This window comes from Palaemon carinicauda, chromosome 1 (genome assembly GCF_036898095.1).
Source record: "Palaemon carinicauda isolate YSFRI2023 chromosome 1, ASM3689809v2, whole genome shotgun sequence".
NCBI lineage: Eukaryota > Metazoa > Arthropoda > Malacostraca > Decapoda > Palaemonidae > Palaemon > Palaemon carinicauda.
This window is the reverse complement of record NC_090725.1, coordinates 11,010,696-11,030,142: the sequence shown is the minus strand read 5'-3', so window position 1 is coordinate 11,030,142 and position 19,447 is coordinate 11,010,696. Positions and strand designations below refer to the sequence as shown.

General features: G+C 40.6%; 1 protein-coding gene across 1 annotated transcript in view; it reads left to right on the top strand.

The window, feature by feature from the left end:
* Positions 1–19,447, top strand: part of LOC137646902 (WD repeat-containing protein 47) — a 358,427-nt gene that overhangs the window by 31,560 nt on the left and 307,420 nt on the right. Inside the window, exons 2-4 of the mRNA XM_068379977.1 lie at positions 3,518–3,741; positions 3,999–4,130; positions 13,725–13,868. Of these exons, the coding sequence (XP_068236078.1) occupies positions 3,529–3,741; positions 3,999–4,130; positions 13,725–13,868 (489 nt within the window). The 5' untranslated portion in view covers positions 3,518–3,528. The remainder of the gene's footprint in view (positions 1–3,517; positions 3,742–3,998; positions 4,131–13,724; positions 13,869–19,447) is intronic.

Here is a 19,447-nt window from a genome sequence, read left to right as displayed (position 1 = left end):
ATATATATATATATATGTATATATATATGTATATATATTATTATCATTATTACTACTACTTGCTAAGATACAATGCTTGTTGGAAAAGAAGGATGCTAAAGCCCAGGTGCTCCAACAGGGAAAATACCCCAGTGAGGAAAGGAAACAAGGAAAAATAAAATCTTTAGTAACAACATTAAAATAAATATCTCCCATATAAACTATAAAAACTTTATCAAAACAAGATTAAGAGAAACAAGACAAACAACGTGCCCTAGTGTACCCTTAAGACAAAAGAACTTCATCCGAAGACAGTGGAAGACCATGGAACAGAGGCTAAGGCACTACCCAAGATTAGAGAACAATGGTTATTTTGGAGTGTCCTCCTAGAGCTGCTGATCTCAGCTAAGAGTCTCTTCTACTCTTAACAAGAAGAAAGTGGCCACTGAACAATTACAGTGCAGTAACGCCTTGGGTGAAGAAGAATTGTTTGGTAATCTCAGTGTTTTCAAGTGTATGAGGACAGAGGAGAATATGTAAAAAATAGGCCAAATTATTTGATGTGTGTGTGTTAGCAAAGAGAAAATGAACAGTAAATAGAGAAAAGGATCCAATGAAGTACTGTCTGGCCAGTCAAAAGACCCCATAACTCTCTAGTACCTCAATGGGTAGCTTGTGCCCTGGCCAACCTACTACCTATATATATATATATCTTAATCAAACATCTTGGTTGGTATATTCCTATATCAAGCCTATATAGTACTGTGTATGCATGTTATGTAGCGTATAGTTATTAGAGAAAAGGTTGAAAAATGAGATTTGTAAATTATAGGGAAATGTAACCTTTGTTAGTGTTAGGATTATTGTATAATTAATCAATAGAGTAGCTATAAAAGAACATATTGAGATACTAATGTTAGAGTTATTGGGTCCTTTGACTGGCCAGACAGTACTACATTGGATTTCTCTCTCTAGTTATGGCTCATTTTCCCTTCGCCTACACATAAATCAAATAGTCTGGCCTATTCGTACCACATTCACATTTGTCTTCATATACCTGACTACGTTGAAATTACCAAACAATTCTTCACTCAAGAGGTTAACTACTGCAATGTAATTGTTCAGTGGCTACTTTCCTCTTGATAAGGGTAGAAGAGACTCTTTATCTATGGTAAGCAGGTCTTCTTAGAGAAGGAAACTCCAAAATCAAAACAATGTTCTCTGATCTTGGGTAGTGCCATAGCCTCTGTGCCTTGGCCTTCCACTGTCTTGGTAAGTTCTCTTGCTTAGGAGTACACTTGTGCACACTTACATCTATTTCTCTTCCTCTTGTACACTCGTGCACACATATCTATTTCTCTTCCTCTTTTTTTTTTTTTTATAGTTTATTTGTGAAGGATCTAATTTAATGTTGATACTGTTGTTGAAATATTTTATTTTAATTGTTTATTCCTCTCTTTTAGTTTGTTTATTTTCGAGTTCCCTTTCCTCACCGGCCTATTTTTCCATGTTGGAGCTCTTAGGCTTATAGCATCTTGCTTTTCCAACCAGTGTTACAGCCTAGCTTATAATAATAATAATAATAATGGTAATAATAATGATAATAATAATAATAAAAAGGTCTCAGGCTCTCTCCAATCTGTGACCTACCTTACTTGTGTGTCCACATAGGAATGCCTTTTATAAATAGGAATAAAAATGTAAGAAAACATCTTGACTGTTAAGAATATAGAAAATTAATATTGAAATTGTTTTACTGTTGTATTATGGTTAAATCAAAGCACTAATACAAAAAACCCTCAGGCTATTATCAGTTCCTTGACATAGGGCCACCCCAATATAAATGATGATAAAAGTTATGTGCCTGGATTTGATTTGGAGAGGAGATGAAGACATTAGCAGCTTTTGATGATAAAGTGCAGAAAATGGGTGAAAAAAGTTAGTATTAGAGATCATGGCGATGAGGGAAATTGATTTATCCAAGATAAGGTGAGGTCTTAAGTAAATGCATCATGAAAGATCTTTGAGAAGGTGGAAAAATAGATAAATACCGGTAGTAATTTTTAGTAAAGAAAAGGGACTGAAGGAAATGGAAATGGTCTTGTATTTTTAATCAGGAATGGAAGACAATGAGGGTAAATATGGTCTATAGAGTACATTGTAGGTCAGTGATGAAGATAAGAGACCCATGTTCCCTGGAAAGAATAATAGTGAATTGTGAATGTTTTATATTAGATGCAAGTCTACTTAGAATCAGGTGGTATTTGGTAAAGAAAAAAAAAAAACTAACCCGAAAAGTGTGCAGTAACACTTGTGATGACAATGCAGTAAATGGAAAATTCTTTGTACTGAGCAAACCACAGAACAGTTACGTTGATGATGTATGCTTAGAGGATCAGCTTTTCTATTTTTAACGATGATAGTAGAAAAAACCTTCCTTGAATATGCCGAGTTTTATTTATTTATTTATTTATTTATTTATTTATTTATTTTTTTTTTTTTTGGCTGTTGGGAGGGGCAGTCTTGAGGACTAGCCTATGCAATTATTATTATTATTATTATTATTATTATTATTATTATTATTATTATTACTTGCTCAGCTGCAATCCTAGTTGGAAAAGCAGGATGCTATAAACCCAGTGGCCCCAACAGGGGAAATATCCCAAACGAGGAAAGGAAACAATGAAAAATAAAATATTTTAAGAGTAACAACATTTAAAGTTTTTTCCTATATAAACTATAAAAAGTTTAACAAAACAAGAGGAAGAAAAATGAGATGGAATAGTGTACCCGAGTGTACCCCCAAAGCAAGAGAACTCTAACCCTAGATAGTGGAAGACCATGGTATAGAGGCTGTGGCACTACCCAAGACTAGAGAACAATGGTTTGATTTTGGAGTGTTCTTCTAGAAGAGCTGCTTATCATAGCTAAAGAGTCTCTTCTACCCTTACCAAGAGGAAAGTTGCCACTGAACAATTACAGTGCAGTAGTTAACCTGTTAAGTAAAGAATTGTTAGGTAATCTCAGTGTTGTCAGGTGCATGAGGACAGAGGAGAATTTGTAAAGAATAGGCCAGACAATTTGGTGTATGTGTAGGCAAAGGGAAATAACCGTAACCATAGAGAAGGATCCAACGTAGTACTGTCTGGCCAGTCAAAGGACCCCATAACTCTCTAGCAGTAGTATCTCAATGGGTGGCTGGTGCCCTCCTTCCAACTTGTTGGCGGAGTTTTAATGTTGAAATAACCTATAGAGGATGTTGGGAAGGGGTGAGTTGTTTTATTTTATATTAAGTCAGTGATGCTATGAAAGATTTTACTCTTAAGTATTTATTAGTTTTTAGTTTACTTCCCTATCTCCTTGTAAATTTAAATTAAAGTATTTCTGTATTGTCCTGTATTTAGTATAATTATTATAAAGATTTGAGTTGTTTATTATGATAGAATTTTGGAGATCATGTCTATTGTTCTCTTTAAAATTTTAATTTCTGTTTGGTTATAGTGCATATTATCAGTCATTAATGAAGATTAATTTTTAGGCATCATCAAAATGCCGAGCGCACACCTCTCTTTGCGAGAGGAAGATGTTGTGCGCCTTACCCTCGAGTTCCTACAAAATCGTTGCTTGCACATCTCGCAGTTGAACGTCGAGAGGGAAACCGGTATCATTAACGGCAATCACTCCGATGATGCTCTCTTCTTACGACAACTCATTCTCGATGGGCAGTGGGATGACGTCTTGGAATTTGTGCAACCTTTGGAAGTAAGAGCTTATCAGTATTAGTCAAATCAACCGTCTTGTTTTTATCAGTATTAGTCAAATCAACCGTCTTGTTTACTTTAAGAGTTATAATGTATAGTAATAATCACACATTGGTTGACAACCTAATAATCTGTGCATATTATTCCCTTGTAAGTTTGAAATAAGTTTGTCTATGAAGGAATTTCCTCTCATCCTACTTAACAACTTGCTGGTAGTTTGGTTTAACCATGTCTTACTATTTATTGTTATTTTTGCAGGCTATAGATGCTTTTGAGGCCAAGAAATTTCACTTTATTGTGCTCAAGTATAAATACTTTGAACTTTTGTGTATTAAAGCTGAAGCACCGGCAAATCCAAGCAAAGAGGGTGCTGTTGATGAACTAGTCAAGGTATGTTGACTCTACAGGTATACACATTACTAAAACTATTTGAATGGGTGTTAATATTGAATTGGTAATCATTATGAATTTGGTTAATGTTATGATGGTAACTATGTACCCAGAGTTTATGATAATTATGAAATGTTAGTGCCATAAGCATAGAAGTTTAAATGGGTTGAAAATTTATCTCAAAACCTGAATACATGATTTGGAAGAAACAATACTTTCGAGTGTTACTTTTAAAAGTTAATATTTTTAGTGAAGAGTTAATTATGACTATTTATCTGTGATGAGTCTCGTACGAACTTAATACAATCTCTGTGCTTATACTAAACTTTTACTAAGGACAGTTGAAATGTTGAGTGGATTATATGTGAAGTTAATTCTCTTTCTTGTGCCTAGATTCCCTTCCACTGTAGGCATGCGAGTATGCCCTTTCTTCTGATTATTTTCTTTACTATTTTTTTCATTCAACTACCTCTATAAGTACAACTATTTAAACTAAGATGGTACTAGTGAACTATTCTGATCAACTACTATCCACCTCTTCTCATTATTATTATTATTATTATTATTATTATTATTATTATTATTATTACTATTATTATTATTACTTGCTAAGCTACAATCCTAGTTGGAAAAGAAGGAAGGTTTAAGGCCAGGGGCTCCAACAGGGAAAATAGCTCAGTGAGGAAAGGAAACAAAGAAAGATAAAGTATTTTAAGAGGACCAACAAGATTAAAATAAATATTTCCTATATAAACTATAAAATCTTTAACAAAACAAGAGGGAGAGAAATAAGATAGAATAGTGTGCCCGAGCATACCCTCAAGCAAGAGAACTCTAACCCAAGACATTGGAATACCATGATAAAGAGGCTATGGCACTACCTAAGATTAGAGAACAATGGTTTGATTTTGGAGTGTCCTCCTAGAAGATCTGCTTACCATAGCTAAAGAGTCTCTTCTACCCTTACCAAGAGGAAAGTGGCCACTGAGCAATTACAGTGCAGTAAGAAGATTTGTTTAGTTATCTCAGTGTTGTCAGGTGTTTGAGGACAGAGGAGAATCTGTAAAGAATAGGCCAGACCATTCGGTGTGTGTGTGTAGGCAAAGGCAAAATTAACCATGATGAGAGAGTCGGATCCAATGTACTACTGTCTGGCCAGTCAAAAGACCCTATGACTCTCTATACCATTTTTGTCTTATTTTTGATCCTTTGGACTATCATCTTCCTCATATATGATGTAGTTCGCTCGGTCTATAACCTTTAGCATTTTGTAGTTTTCTATCATCCTCCTCACATATGATGTGGTCCTTCCAGTTCACTCGGTCTATAATCCTCAGTATTTCGTAGTTTTATATATTCAAAATCACCCATTATTTTGCAGAATCGTACCTATAAGTCACAAAGCATTTATTTACGAAGCATATGCTTCCCAACCTTAAAATAATTTTTTTTTCCTTTCGGAACCAACCAGTGATGTACTTAACTCATATTGCTGGGGTGAAACTGCACCAAGTAGTTACATAACCACTTTATCTACCTAGTTCTTTTGCATTGTCTGCTCACTTTAATTGTTGACTTTCATGTCTTACCGTGTTATGTTAACTTTATCCTGGTTTGTTTTGTATATAGGGCTAAGTTCCTGATAATCAAAGTATGTCTGCTCTGCCTTTTAGGCAGTTTTTGTGCCAAATGCTGTAGTAATTGATTGCTATTCAAAGATATAGTCCTCATCCCCTATGGGTTGCATGTAGAGCTCGTTATTATTATTATTATTATTATTATTATTATTATTATTATTATTATTATCATCATACCTCTCCACGAAAGAGACTGCTTACGAAATTTTCAAGCTACGAAACGAGATGCGAATATTTTTATGACTCGTTTTACAAAATATTTTTCACTTTAAGGAAAAATATTTGCCAGTCAGGCCGAGAACAAAATAGTCACCCATCACAGAATTTAAGAAAATGGGTTCAGACAACAGAAAATAGAAAATGTAGCTGTAGTCTATAATAGGGGTAACTATAATAGTACAGTATTGTACTGTATATATTGTATTTTCCATTTATTATTGCAATATGTTGTAATAACGGTATTATTTTATTGTATTACAGGGCAATGTAACCTAGGGGAAAAACTACTTTTTTCTACAGAAAAAAATTGGCTTTCTTCGAAAATGACACTCGTTCCCGTCGCAAATGAATAGTTTCAGAAATATATATACAGTATATTTATATCCAACGATAAAGGGGGTCCCCAGTGGGAACTCGGGGTTTTGGGTGGGGAAAACATACTAGGGAAACAGTATATAATGGTAAAACAAGCCTTTTCTTCTCTATACATTACCTTCTTGGATAAACCAATGAAAAATTACGGTAATATTAAGCTCCGCAATCTAACAGTAGCAATGTCAGCGTAAAATGCTAACATTAAGAGTGTTTTTCATTTATATTTTGTCATTCTACGGTTCGCTTGTAGTCGCTCTCGTTCGTTCGTTTGTACATAGCAGGTTTCGACTTTCTGCGCATAATCTCCTCCCCCCTACGCATAGACTCCACCTCCACCAATAGGATTTCTTCTTCTGTACCCACCAAATTTAGTTATTCGACTTCACCTGCTTTATTCAAGTATATGACTTGATTCAGTACAACTATACCGTTCCTTTTATGTAATACCCTCGTATACATATTATGTTTGACCCTAGTACTACTTGTTTTATTATCCGATACCTTATAAAATCACCCCATTTTATATTCCCTTTGAATATTATTTATCATTCATTCCATTTTATCTTTCTATATTACAGTACTTTTACAAATTTTGTCATTACCTTGTCACACCCCGATTTCACATAAGTACTTGCTCTGGACAAGTTTCCCATTCTAGTTCATTCATGTTTACTCTCTAGACTCCGTTATTTTCCTGTTAACCAATCACAAACCCATACGTATGGAAAGTTTGCACAGGGGGTGAGGGTTAATATATCCCTACCCCTTCCCCTATCTCTTTACGTGGTCTCTTCATACCCCTCCCAACAAATCCTTTTCCGTGGAAACCTCTGTCCTAATCAGTTGTTTGTTATTTCGAGTGAGCTATTTTTTTCGTATTTTGCTATGGAGGAAGTTATAGAAACGTAACGGTTGCGGTATTCCATACTTAAAAGCATTTGCTAAATTTCATGGTGATTTTTTTTATACATCCAATGTTGATAATTTCCTAAAATCACACAATGTAATATCTCAACGTTTACAGTGCTGTTCCTTCCTGTCGTACAGGAAAGACATTCACGTATATTACTGCAATACCCAAACTAAGGTATCTAAAACCAAGAAGAAACGCCGATCCAGGTCATAAAAGTAAGTCATTAATTTTTTTAATTTTAATGTGTTTAGGGTGCGGAGCTCAGCATTACTGCTTGCCAGTACAAGTTTGTGACCTGGGAAGGGGGGAAGCCCCAGCTAGGGGTTGTAACCTGGGAAGGGGGTCCGGGGGTTTGCCCCCGATTAGGGGTTGTGACCTTGTAACTTCTAGGTTAGGTTAGGTGGGTTTGTTAGGTTCTGTACCCTTTTGTACCTTTTTATATATTGTGTAAAGGGTATATGGAGAAATTTTTTAAAATACACATGCTAATATTATCGTAGCATTGCTAACGTTAGCAATGCCATTGTAATGTTGGTAAAGTTGCATAACATTGGTAATGTTGCGTAACATTGGTAATGTTGCGTAACATTGCTAATGTTGCGTAACATTGCTAATGTTAGCGTTTGCAGTACTTACGTGAGTGAAGTGACACGGAATTTGAACAAGTCATTATATTTAAACATTTTAACAGAATAAATATAACAAAAGACTTTATATATTTAAAAATTTTTACAGAAAATATATGTTTTCCTGTAGAAAATAACGTGATTTAACCGGTTTTCACCTTCATTTCATCCGTAATAACAGCAACTAGTCCGGCTACTTAAAGTTAGTCGAATTGGTTGTTCTGTTTGTTTGCGGTTGAAATGAAGGTCAAATTGGGTCAAGTCATGTTATTTACTACAGGAAAATATATATTATCTGTTCGAAATGAGAATCTGTAATACAGTAAAACTTTACCATAATAACTACTTAATTTACAGGTATTAACATTTAGTTTAGGTATATTGAATGGTTCAAATGTATTTGGCTGTACAATATTTCATTGTGGATATACTGTAGCTTTATAATGAGATTTAATGTGGTGTTTTGTAGGGTTTGGAACAAATTAGGCAATTTGCATGTGTAATGCTTCACAACACGAAAAAGTCACTTTACGAAAGCCACTCCAAAACGAATTATTTTTGTGTTGTGCGGCATTACTGTATTATTATTATTATTATTATTATTATTATTATTATTACTACTACTAACTAAGCTACAACCCTAGTTGGAAAAACAAGAGGCTATAAGCCCAAGGGCTCCAACAGGGAAAAGTAGCCCAGTTAGGAGAGGAAATAAGGAAATGAATTAACGATATAAGAAGTAATGAAATTTTAAATAGAATATTTTTAAAATATTAACAACATTAAAGCAGATATTTGATTTATAAACTATAAAAGGACTTATGTAAGCCTGTTCAACATAAAAACATTTGCTGCAAGTTTGAACTTTTGAAGTTCTACGGATTCAACTACCTAATTAGGAAGATCCTTCCACAACTTGGTCACAGCTGGAATAAAACTTCAGAGTTCTGTGTAGTACAGTATTGAGCCTCATGATGAAGGCCTGACTATTAGAATTAACTGCATACCTAGTATTATGAACAGGATGGAACTGTCCGGGAAGATCTGAATTTAAAGGATGATCAGAATTATAAAGAATCTTATGCAACATGCTTAGTGAGCTAATAGAATGACGGTGCCAGAGGTTAATATCTAGATCAGGAATAAGAAATTTAATAGACCGTAAGTTCCTGTCCAACAAATTAAGATGAGAATCAGCAGCAGAAGACCAGACAAGAGAACTTTACTCGAAATAAGATAAAATGAAAGAATTAAAACACTTCTTCAGGATAGATTGATCACCAAAAATCTTGACTTTCTCAATAAGTCCATTTTTTGTGCAATTGAAGAAGACACAGACCTTGTGTGTTTCTCAGAAGTAAATTTGCTGTCGAGAATCACACCTAAAATTCTAAGTCATACAAAGAGTCATTATTAGAAACTGTTAATACCACGAGGAGTGTTACTCGTTATTCTGATAAACAATTGTTTGGATATACAAATGATTTAGTATTTAGAATTAGTGGCTAAAAGGGTAGGTAAAGGAGATGGAAACTGTAAGAGTAAGAAGGGATTAACCCTTATCCATCCATATACCAAGGCACTTTCCCCAATTTTGGGGGGTAGTCGACACCAACAATGAAACAAAACAAAAAGGGGACCTCTACTCTCTATGTTCTTTCAGCCTAATCAGGGACTCAACCGAGTTCAGCTGGTACTGCTAGGGTGCCACAGCCCAACCTCCCACATTTCCACCACAGATGAAGCTTCATAATGCTGACTCCCCTACTGCTGCTACCTCCGCGGTCATCTAATGGCACCGGAGGAAGCAGCAGGGCCTACTGGAACTGCGTCACAATCGCTCGCCATTCATTCCTATTTCTAGCACGCTCTCTTGCCTCTCTTACATCTATCCTCCCATCACCCAGAGCTTTCTTCACACCATCCATCCACCCAAACCTTGGCCTTCCTCTTGTACTTCTCCCATCAACTCTTGCATTCATCACCTTCTTTAGCAGACAACCATTTTCCATTCTCTCAACATGGCCAAACCACCTCAACACATTCATATCCACTCTAGCCGCTAACTCATTTCTTACACCCGTTCTCTCCCTCACCACTTTGTTCCTAACCCTATCTACTCGAGATACACCAGCCATACTCCTTAGACACTTCATCTCAAACACATTCAATTTCTGTCTCTCCATCACTTTCATTCCCCACGACTCCGATCCATACATCACAGTTGGTACAATCACTTTCTCATATAGAACTCTCTTTACATTCATGCCCAACCCTCTATTTTTTACTACTCCCTTAACTGCCCCCAACACTTTGCAACCTTCATTCACTCTCTGACGTACATCTGCTTCCACTCCACCATTTGCTGCAACAATAGACCCCAAGTACTTAAACTGATCCACCTCCTCAAGTAACTCTCCATTCAACATGACATTCAACCTTGCACCACCTTCCCTTCTCGTACATCTCATAACCTTACTCTTACCCACATTAACTCTCAACTTCCTTCTCTCACACACCCTTCCAAATTCTGTCACTAGTCGGTCAAGCTTCTCTTCTGTGTCTGCTACCAGTACAGTATCATCCGCAAACAACAACTGATTTACCTCCCATTCATGGTCATTCTCGCCTACCAGTTTTAATCCTCGTCCAAGCACTCGAGCATTCACCTCTCTCACCACTCCATCAACATACAAGTTAAACAACCATGGCGACATCACACATCCCTGTCTCAGCCCCACTCTCACCGGAAACCAATCACTCACTTCATTTCCTATTCTAACACATGCTTTACTACCTTTGTAGACACTTTTCACTGCTTGCAACAACCTTCCACCAACTCCATATAACCTCATCACATTCCACATTGCTTCCCTATCAACTCTATCATATGCTTTCTCCAGATCCATAAACACAACATACACCTCCTTACCCTTTTGCTAAATATTTCTCGCATATCTGCCTAACTGTAAAAATCTGATTCATACAACCCCTACCTCTTCTAAAACCACCCTGTACTTCCAAGATTGCATTCTCTGTTTTATCCTTAATCCTATTAATCAATACTCTACCATACACTTTTCCAACTACACTCAACAAACTAATACCTCTTGAATTACAACACTCATGCACATCTCCCTTACCCTTATATAGTGGTACAATACATGCACAAACCCAATCTACTGGTACCATTGACATCACAAAACACATATTAAACAATCTCACCAACCATTCAAGTACAGTCACACCCCCTTCCTTCAACATCTCAGCTTTCACACCATCCATACCAGATGCTTTTCCTACTCTCGTTTCATCTAGTGCTCTCCTCACTTCATCTATTGTAATCTCTCTCTCATTCTCATCTCCCATCACTGGCACCTCAACACCTGGAACAGCAATTATATCTGCCTCCCTATTATCCTCAACATTCAGCAAACTTTCAAAATATTCCGCCCACCTTTTCCTTGCCTCCTCTCCTTTTAACAACCTTCCATTTCCATCTTTCACTGTCTCTTCAATTCTTGCACCAGCCTTCCTTTACTCTCTTCACTTCTTTCCAAAACTTCTTCTTATTCTCTTCATATGACTGACCCAATCCCTTATACCCCAGGCTATTTGGAAATTTCCAACCCTTAACCCCCAGGGGTTATTTTTTTTCCAGCATATTTTGCAGTGTATTTTTTTCAAATTTCTCTAATAGCCTTAATTTTTGTCATAGAGAGGTCAGGTTGGTCTCATTCTCTTGGAAAATGCATGAATTTCCACAAAAAATTATCAAAAATATACAAAAAAAACTTTAAATAGCATTTTTTTGCAAGGACGTACCGGTACGTCCATGGGGGTAAAGGGATGAGTTTTGTGAAACGTACCAGTACGTCCTTTGGGGGTAAAAGGGTTAATATTTCAAGGGATAATTCAGATCAGGCTACTATTCCTTTGTTCTACGAGTAATTCCACAGAGGATGGTTGGCAGGTAGGCTAGGAATCTTGATTCAAGGTCTAAGCTAGCTGGGCTTGAATTAGAATTTGCATCTTTTATGCAATAATGCTTTTCTAATTTTATCCTCTCACTCCTCCTCCTCCCCGTTATCACTCAAGGGAAAGAAAGGACGGAGAAAGGATAAAGAGCTCTGTTAAATCAGAAAATCCTCAACGGGGCTTTACCAGAATTGATGATTCCCCTGAGAATACCTTGTCACGTACAAGTACAAGCTCTGCAGATGTACCTCCCCTTTGAGGCCCCAGTATTAAGCTTAAAATTTTTGTGTGGCCAAAACTTGAGAATGGAAAATGGCTGTCTGCTAAAGAAGGTGATGAATGCAAGAGTTGATGGGAGAAGTACAAGAGGAAGGCCAAGGTTTGGGTGGATGGATGGAGTGAAGAAAGCTCTGGGTGATAGGAGGATAGATGTGAGAGAGGCAAGAGAGGGTGCTAGAGATAGGAATGAATGACGAGCAATTGTGACACAGATCCGGCAGGCCCTGCTGCTTCCTCCGGTTGCCTTGGATGTCTGCGGATGTAGCAGCAGTAGCGGATTCAGCGTTATGAAGCTTCATCTGTGGTGGATAACGGGGGAGGGTTGAGTCCCTTGTCAGGCTGGGAGGAATGTAGAGAGAAAAGGTCCCCATTTTTTTTTCATTTGTTTGATGTCGGCTGCCCCCCAAAATTGGGGGAAGTGCGTTGGTATATGTATGTATGTAAGACTTGGAACCCGCCCTAGGCACGTTCCCAGGTTCGAGCCCTTCTCCATCCTCTCCATCCGTGATGGCTCTGCAGTGCTATCTGAAGAAGGCCTGATCCTTCAGACTTGAGTGTCAATGACTTCCTTTGCACTGCAGAACCAAGAAAGCGATGTCAATGAACACAGTCTCTTTCTAACCCTGTGATACTTTATTTTGCATTCGTGAATATTTCCTGTGACAACCTGTTTATTTTTTTGATTGATTGCATTGCTTTCACACCTACTGTACACCTTTCCTACTTCATGATAATTTAATTCTTCCCAAATCATCTTCTTCAACTGTACCTTGTGTTTTTTCAGCATGTAGATTTCTATCTTCTTATCTTGTCTTGAGAACGACTGTGATTGTTACAGCATTCTACATTAAACCTATGAGGTCATCCGTTAATGTAGCTATATAGAACATTTATTCAGCTCACCATCCTTGTGAGCTAAGGTTGGGAGTTTGGGGAAGCCTATAGGTCTACTGTTGAGTTATCAGCTGCTATTGGTTGAATCTCCCTGGTCCTAGTTTGGATGGAGACGGGCTTGGGCGCTGATCATATGTAAATGTGGTCAGTCTCTAGGGCATTGTCCTGCTTGCTAGGGTAATGTCACTGTCCCTTGGCTCTGCCATTCATGAGCAACCTTTAATGCAATTTTCAGTTTCTTTCCGTCTTTGTTCATTTGTTATTTACGCTACAAAACGTCAACATAAGTAGATTGACACATGATGTCGTTCTTCACTGTAAAACTTTTTGTAAGTCATGAGCCTTACAGCGATTTTGTCACGCCCGGGATCACCAGGGGATTAATAATTAAATGAACCTCTGCCTTGTCTCTTCTCTTCTAGTGCTTGAAGTCACTCATCTTCTCATCAGTTGCATATAGATTATACTTGTACTATAACCTCAATTGTAACTTAATATTTTTTGGGGAATAGATGCTGAAGTATCAGTATGTTACTTTATTATTTTTATTTTAGGAACATCATAACGTATTGTGCCATAGCTTGATTTCATGTTCATGGTTTTGTGAATAGTTTTAGTGATTTTATGATTCATTTGCTATGATTTTAATAATCAGCACTATTTTCATCCACAGGTTTTAAATGAGTTAGAGAAATTTGCACCTAACAAGGATGCCTACTCACAGCTGTGTCTGTATCTCACTCTTCCAAGATTACACGAACATGCCGACTTTCGCGACTGGAATCCTAGCGGTGCTAGAGTACAATGTTGGACCCAGGTAAGGTTTTAAAGGAAATATAGGAATGTTTAATTTTTTTTTTATCAATGACAGTAGAGTAATGTATTCTTGAATACTGTTATTTCTTTAGTACAGTATGTGGTGAATATCCCTCTCGAGTTTTTGTCATGCATTCAAATAATTCATCTCCTTTAATCATTTTTTTTAAGTGAATGAAATACTTAAAAGATCATTATAATTTTGACTCATTTGTTGAAGATTTATTTCACCTTAGTTTAATTCATTGAGAAATTACATAGGTGTTATTGATGATGGTGGCATTCCCTTAAGTTTGAAAATATTTCTGTAAATCTCATTTTTAAATATTAAACTTAGCCGGTGAATATATAATAGCTGACGTCTCGGACGGCTCGACAGAAACCAAAAACTCGCGAGCGATCGCCATGAAGGTTGCGGGTGTGACCACCAGCGCCGACTATCGGCCAGATACCGCATATACTTGTAAACATCTCCAGTTCTTCTCTGTCGGTCTTATCGACAAGTTGATTCCGCTCGCTGATGACCTTGAGTTTTCGTCCTTTTTGGTGAAGTACTTTATTTTGGTTGTTTTTGAGCTTTCGCTGTGACGGGTGTTTTTTCTTTAATTAAAACTCTTGAAACCCTTTTTTGGCTAGTGTTTATTGTTGATGACTTTGGTTTTGTTTTGGATTTTCTCTGATTGTTCAATATGGCTGACCCTTCTCCTATCCCTGGACCTAAATTTCGCAAGTGTAATGCGAGGGATTGTAACAAACGTCTTCCCAAGGCCTCTCTCGACCCACATACCGTTTGTTCTAATTGCCGGGGTAAATCCTGCCAATTAGGAGATCGGTGTGATGAGTGCGTGGTCTTGTCGGAATTCGACTGGCTTGAATATGATAAATATACTTGTAAGCCGGAGAGAGATAGGGTGAGGAGAAGCTCCTCTAGGTCATTGGAATTTTCCTCCTCCCAGGCCCCTGAACCTAATCCTTCCCCTGTAGTAGTTGTTCCTGAACCCCCTACTAGCACTCATGAACCGTCCATGCGGGATATGTTTCTTGCGATTCAAGCTTTAGGCGAAAAAGTTGAGTCCTTAGCATCGGACCGTAACCAACTCATGTCAGATGTGAAGTTATTGAAGTGTCAGAGTGGTAAATCAGAAAATCGTAGTGATAAAGTGATAAAGTGCGCAAAGTGTATTTAGTGTTGCGACCGAGGGTTCGTCTGTTCGTGCTTGTCGCTCCCCCAGTCCGAGACCTCTTTCAGGCTCCCCTGCACCAGGGAGAAGTAATGTCGTAGGACTTAAGGGGACGAGAGGCTTTAACCAACGTACAGACGTTCCCTCTTTGGTATCGGACGTTTCTCGTCAAGATCGCCCTTACCATAAGACGGTTGAGACTGTGTTCTCCTCGTCATCCGAAGACTTTTCGCAAAAGAAACCTTGGCGCAAGTTTTCTAGACCCTTGAAGCGAAAGTCAGTCCCTTCAGGACAGGTCCAGCGTCCTGGCTGTAGCCATTGGGACAGCTCTGACCCTTTGCAGTCGTCGGAAGACTGTTCGCCTATTAAACGCAAGCGTAACACGGGGTCCGAGGGTCGCGTTAAAGGCAATGTTTTGCCAACACAGACGTTACCGTCGTCCCGGCCCATTCCGACTCCCGTTGATCCCAAATGGGTTGTCCTGCGGGACATGCAGACTAAGCTTACCTCCCTTATGGAGGAGTATGACGTTGAGCAGGTTCGAGATGATCCTTTGCTTTCGAGTCGCCGTTACGCTGAACGAGACTCTGGCCGTCAGCCGCCCAAACGAGTATTTACTCATCCGTTTGACGTTAGGGCTGACGTTTCTTGTACTTTGAAACGTGATATCAGTAGTTTTTCACGTCAGTCACGTGGCATGGTTTCTCCCTCGCTGCAGTCTCGTGTTGACTTTCAGCCGCTACTGCAGTCTCGTGTTGACGTTCAGCCGCTGCCGCAGTCTCGTGTTGACGTTCAGCCGCTGCCGCCGCAGCCTCGACCTGACGTTCGCCGACCAGCTCCGTTGCCTCGACGTGACGTTGAGCGTCAATCACCGCAGTCGGAGGTTGTTTTGCTTGGTCAGTCTATGCAGTCAAGGCAATTCCGACGTGACGTCGAGCGTCAATCAACTTCAGTTGTTGTTGTTGGTCAGTCACAAGGATTTCAGTCCTTTCAGCAGCGGCGTGACGTCGCTTCCTCTACTGCTACTGCTGCTCCTTTGCTTGTGGACATTGCTTGTCAAGCGTTGCCGCCGTGGCAGGTCTCTCCTTTTCATGAGACTCGGCAATTGTCGGACGAGGTTCCTTCAGATGAGGAAGTTGCTGATCCCCCTCCAACTGATATTCCTTTGGGGACTTTGTCAGACGGAGAGGAGCCTAAAGCTGCTCAGCCCTCTATGGACTTTAAAAAAATCATGCTGATTTTTAAGGATCTGTTTCCGAACCATTTTGTAACTGCTGCTGCTCGTTCGCCGCCGTCAGAGTTTACGCTAGGCCTAGCTGCTTCTAAGCCGTCCTTTACTAAGCTAGTGCTCTCTCGCTCTTCTAAGAGAGCTTTACGTTTGCTAGGCGACTGGTTGATCACCAGGAGGAGTTTGGGGAAGACAGCCTTTGCTTTCCCTCCTTTTAAACTGGCTTCTAGAGCGAGCGTCTGGTATGACACGGGAGAAGTTCTCGGCTTGGGAGTTCCTGCCTCTGCCCAGGGAGACTTCTCAAGCCTCGTAGACTCTCCCCGTCGCCTGGCCATGAGACGCTCTAAAGTTTACTGGTCCTCCTCGGACCTTGACCATCTCCTCAAAGGGGTTTACAGGGCCTTCGAAGTTTTTAACTTCTTAGATTGGTCGCTAGGAGCCTTAAGCAGGAAGATCTCTTCGGCCGACCGTGATGTTTCCGTGCTTATTATGTCCTGCATGGACAAAGCCATCCGTGATGGCTCTAATGAGCTCGCCGCCACCTTTACGGCAGGAGTCCTGAAGAAGAGGGAGAATCTTTGCTCGTTCCTTTCGGCAGGAGTAACTCCCTGCCAAAGGTCGGAGCTTCTCTTTGCCCCGTTGTCATCTGCCTTGTTTCCTCAGCAGTTGATCAAGGATTTTGCGGCTTCACTGGTGCAGAAGGATACCCACGACCTGATGGCTACGTCGGCGTGCAAGGCTGCTCCTTCATCGTCTTATGTCGTAAGACCCAAGATCGATACCCCAGCGACGAGGTTTATCCCGCCCTTTCGTGGCAGAGCCCCCAGTAGGGGAGGCGCTCGTGCCGATAGTAAAAGAGGCAAGAGGAGAGGATCCAAGTCCTCCCGTGGCAGAGTCTGACTGCCCACGTCCTCAGACAGCGGTAGGGGCCAGACTGAACAACTTCTGGCAGGCCTGGGAGAAGAGGGGTGCAGACCGAGAGTCTGTGTTGTTGCTCAAGGAGGGGTACAAAATACCGTTTGTACGGAGACCTCCCCTAGTAACAGTTCCTTTAGACCTCTCTCCCATTTATCGAGAGGAGTCAAGGAGACAAGCTCTACATCAGCAGGTGTCTCAGTTGCTAGAGAAGGGAGCGGTGGTGAAAGTCTCGGACCTTCAATCACCGGGATTTTACAACCGTCTCTTCCTAGTCCCCAAGCATACAGGAGGTTGGAGGCCAGTGCTGGATGTCAGTGCGCTCAACGTTTTTGTTGTAAAAACAAAATTTACGATGGAGACCACGAAGTCCGTCCTAGCAGCGGTCAGAGAGGGAGACTGGATGGTCTCTCTCGACCTGCAGGATGCGTACTTCCACATTCCTATACACCCGGATTCTCAACCGTATCTAAGGTTTGTATACAGGAATGTGGTGTACCAGTTCCGAGCACTGTGCTTCGGCCTCAGCCCTGCTCCTCTTGTTTTTACGAGGCTCATGAGGAATGTGGCAAAATTTCTTCATTTATCGGGAATTTGAGCCTCCCTGTACCTGGACGACTGGCTACTCAGAGCATCGTCCCGTCATCGCTGTCTGCAGGACCTTCAATGGACGTTGGATCTTGCAAAGGAGTTGGGACTGTTAGTGAACTTAGAAAAGTCTCAACTGAATCCCTCCCAGACGATTCTCTATTTGGGGATGGAGATTCGCAGTCTAGCTTTTCGGGCTTTTCCGTCTGCCACCAGGATAGATCAAGCCTTGCTCAAAGTCCGCCTCATGCTGAGAAAAGACCGTTGCTCAGTGAGAAGTTGGATGAGCCTCCTAGGGACTCTGTCATCCCTGGAACAATTTATCTCACTAGGGAGACTTCACCTTCGCCCTCTCCAGTTCCATCTAGACTCCCATTGGGACAAGGGCAAGACTTTGGAAGCTGTTTCAATCCTGATCTCCGAGCCAGTAAAGACGTGCCTGAACTGGTGGGACAGCAACATAAGTCTTCGAGAGGGTTTGTCCCTGGCGGTCAAGAACCCAAACCACGTGTTATTCTCAGACGCGTCGGATTTGGGTTGGGGAGCGACTCTGGACGGTCTGGAATGTTCGGGTCTTTGGACGTCAGATCAGAGGAGCCTGCACATCAACTGCAAGGAGCTGTTGGCTGTTCACTTGGCTTTGACGAGTTTCGAGAGTCTTCTACGAAACAAAGTGGTAGAAGTGAATTCGGACAACACCACGGCCTTGGCGTACATCTCCAAGCAAGGAGGCACTCACTCCCACACACTGTTCGTCATCGCAAGGGACCTCCTCATCTGGTCAAAAGATCGAGGCATCTCACTATTGACAAGGTTCATCCAGGGGGAATTGAACGTCTTGGCGGACTGTCTCAGTCGGAGAGGTCAGGTGATCCCCACAGAATGGACCCTCCACAAGGACGTGTGCAAGAGTCTTTGGATGACTTGGGGTCAACCCACCATAGACCTCTTTGCGACCTCTTTGACCAAAAGGCTCCCGACCTATTGCTCTCCAGTCCCAGATCCAGAGGCAGCCCACATAGATGCCTTCCTGCTGGACTGGTCTCACCTGGACGCGTACGCATTTCCGCCGTTCAAGATCATCAACAGGGTTCTGCAGAAGTTCGCCTCTCACGAAGGGACAAGGTTGACGTTGGTTGCTCCCCTCTGGCCCGCGAGAGAGTGGTTCACAGAGGTACTTCAATGGCTGGTAGACGTTCCAAGGAGTCTGCCTTTAAGGATGGATCTCTTACGGCAGCCCCTCGTAAGGAGTCTTCATCAAAGCCTCCCCGCGCTTCGTCTGACTGCCTTCAGACTATCGAAAGACTCTCAAGAGCTCGAGGATTTTCGAAGCAGGCAGCCAGAGCGATCGCGAGGGCTAGGAGAACATCTACCATCAAGGTCTACCAGTCGAAGTGGGAGGTCTTTAGAGATTGGTGCAAGTCATCATCCATTTCCTCTTCCAGTACCTCTGTAGCCCAAATTGCAGATTTTCTCCTGCATCTGAGAAATGTTCGCTCCCTCTCTGCTCCCACTATTAAGGGCTACAGGAGCATGTTGGCTTCTGTGTTCAGACATAGAGGCTTAGATCTTTCCAATAATAAAGATCTCCAAGATCTCCTCAAGTCCTTCGAGACCTCTAAGGAGCGTCGTATGTCAACTCCTGGTTGGAACTTAGACGTGGTCCTA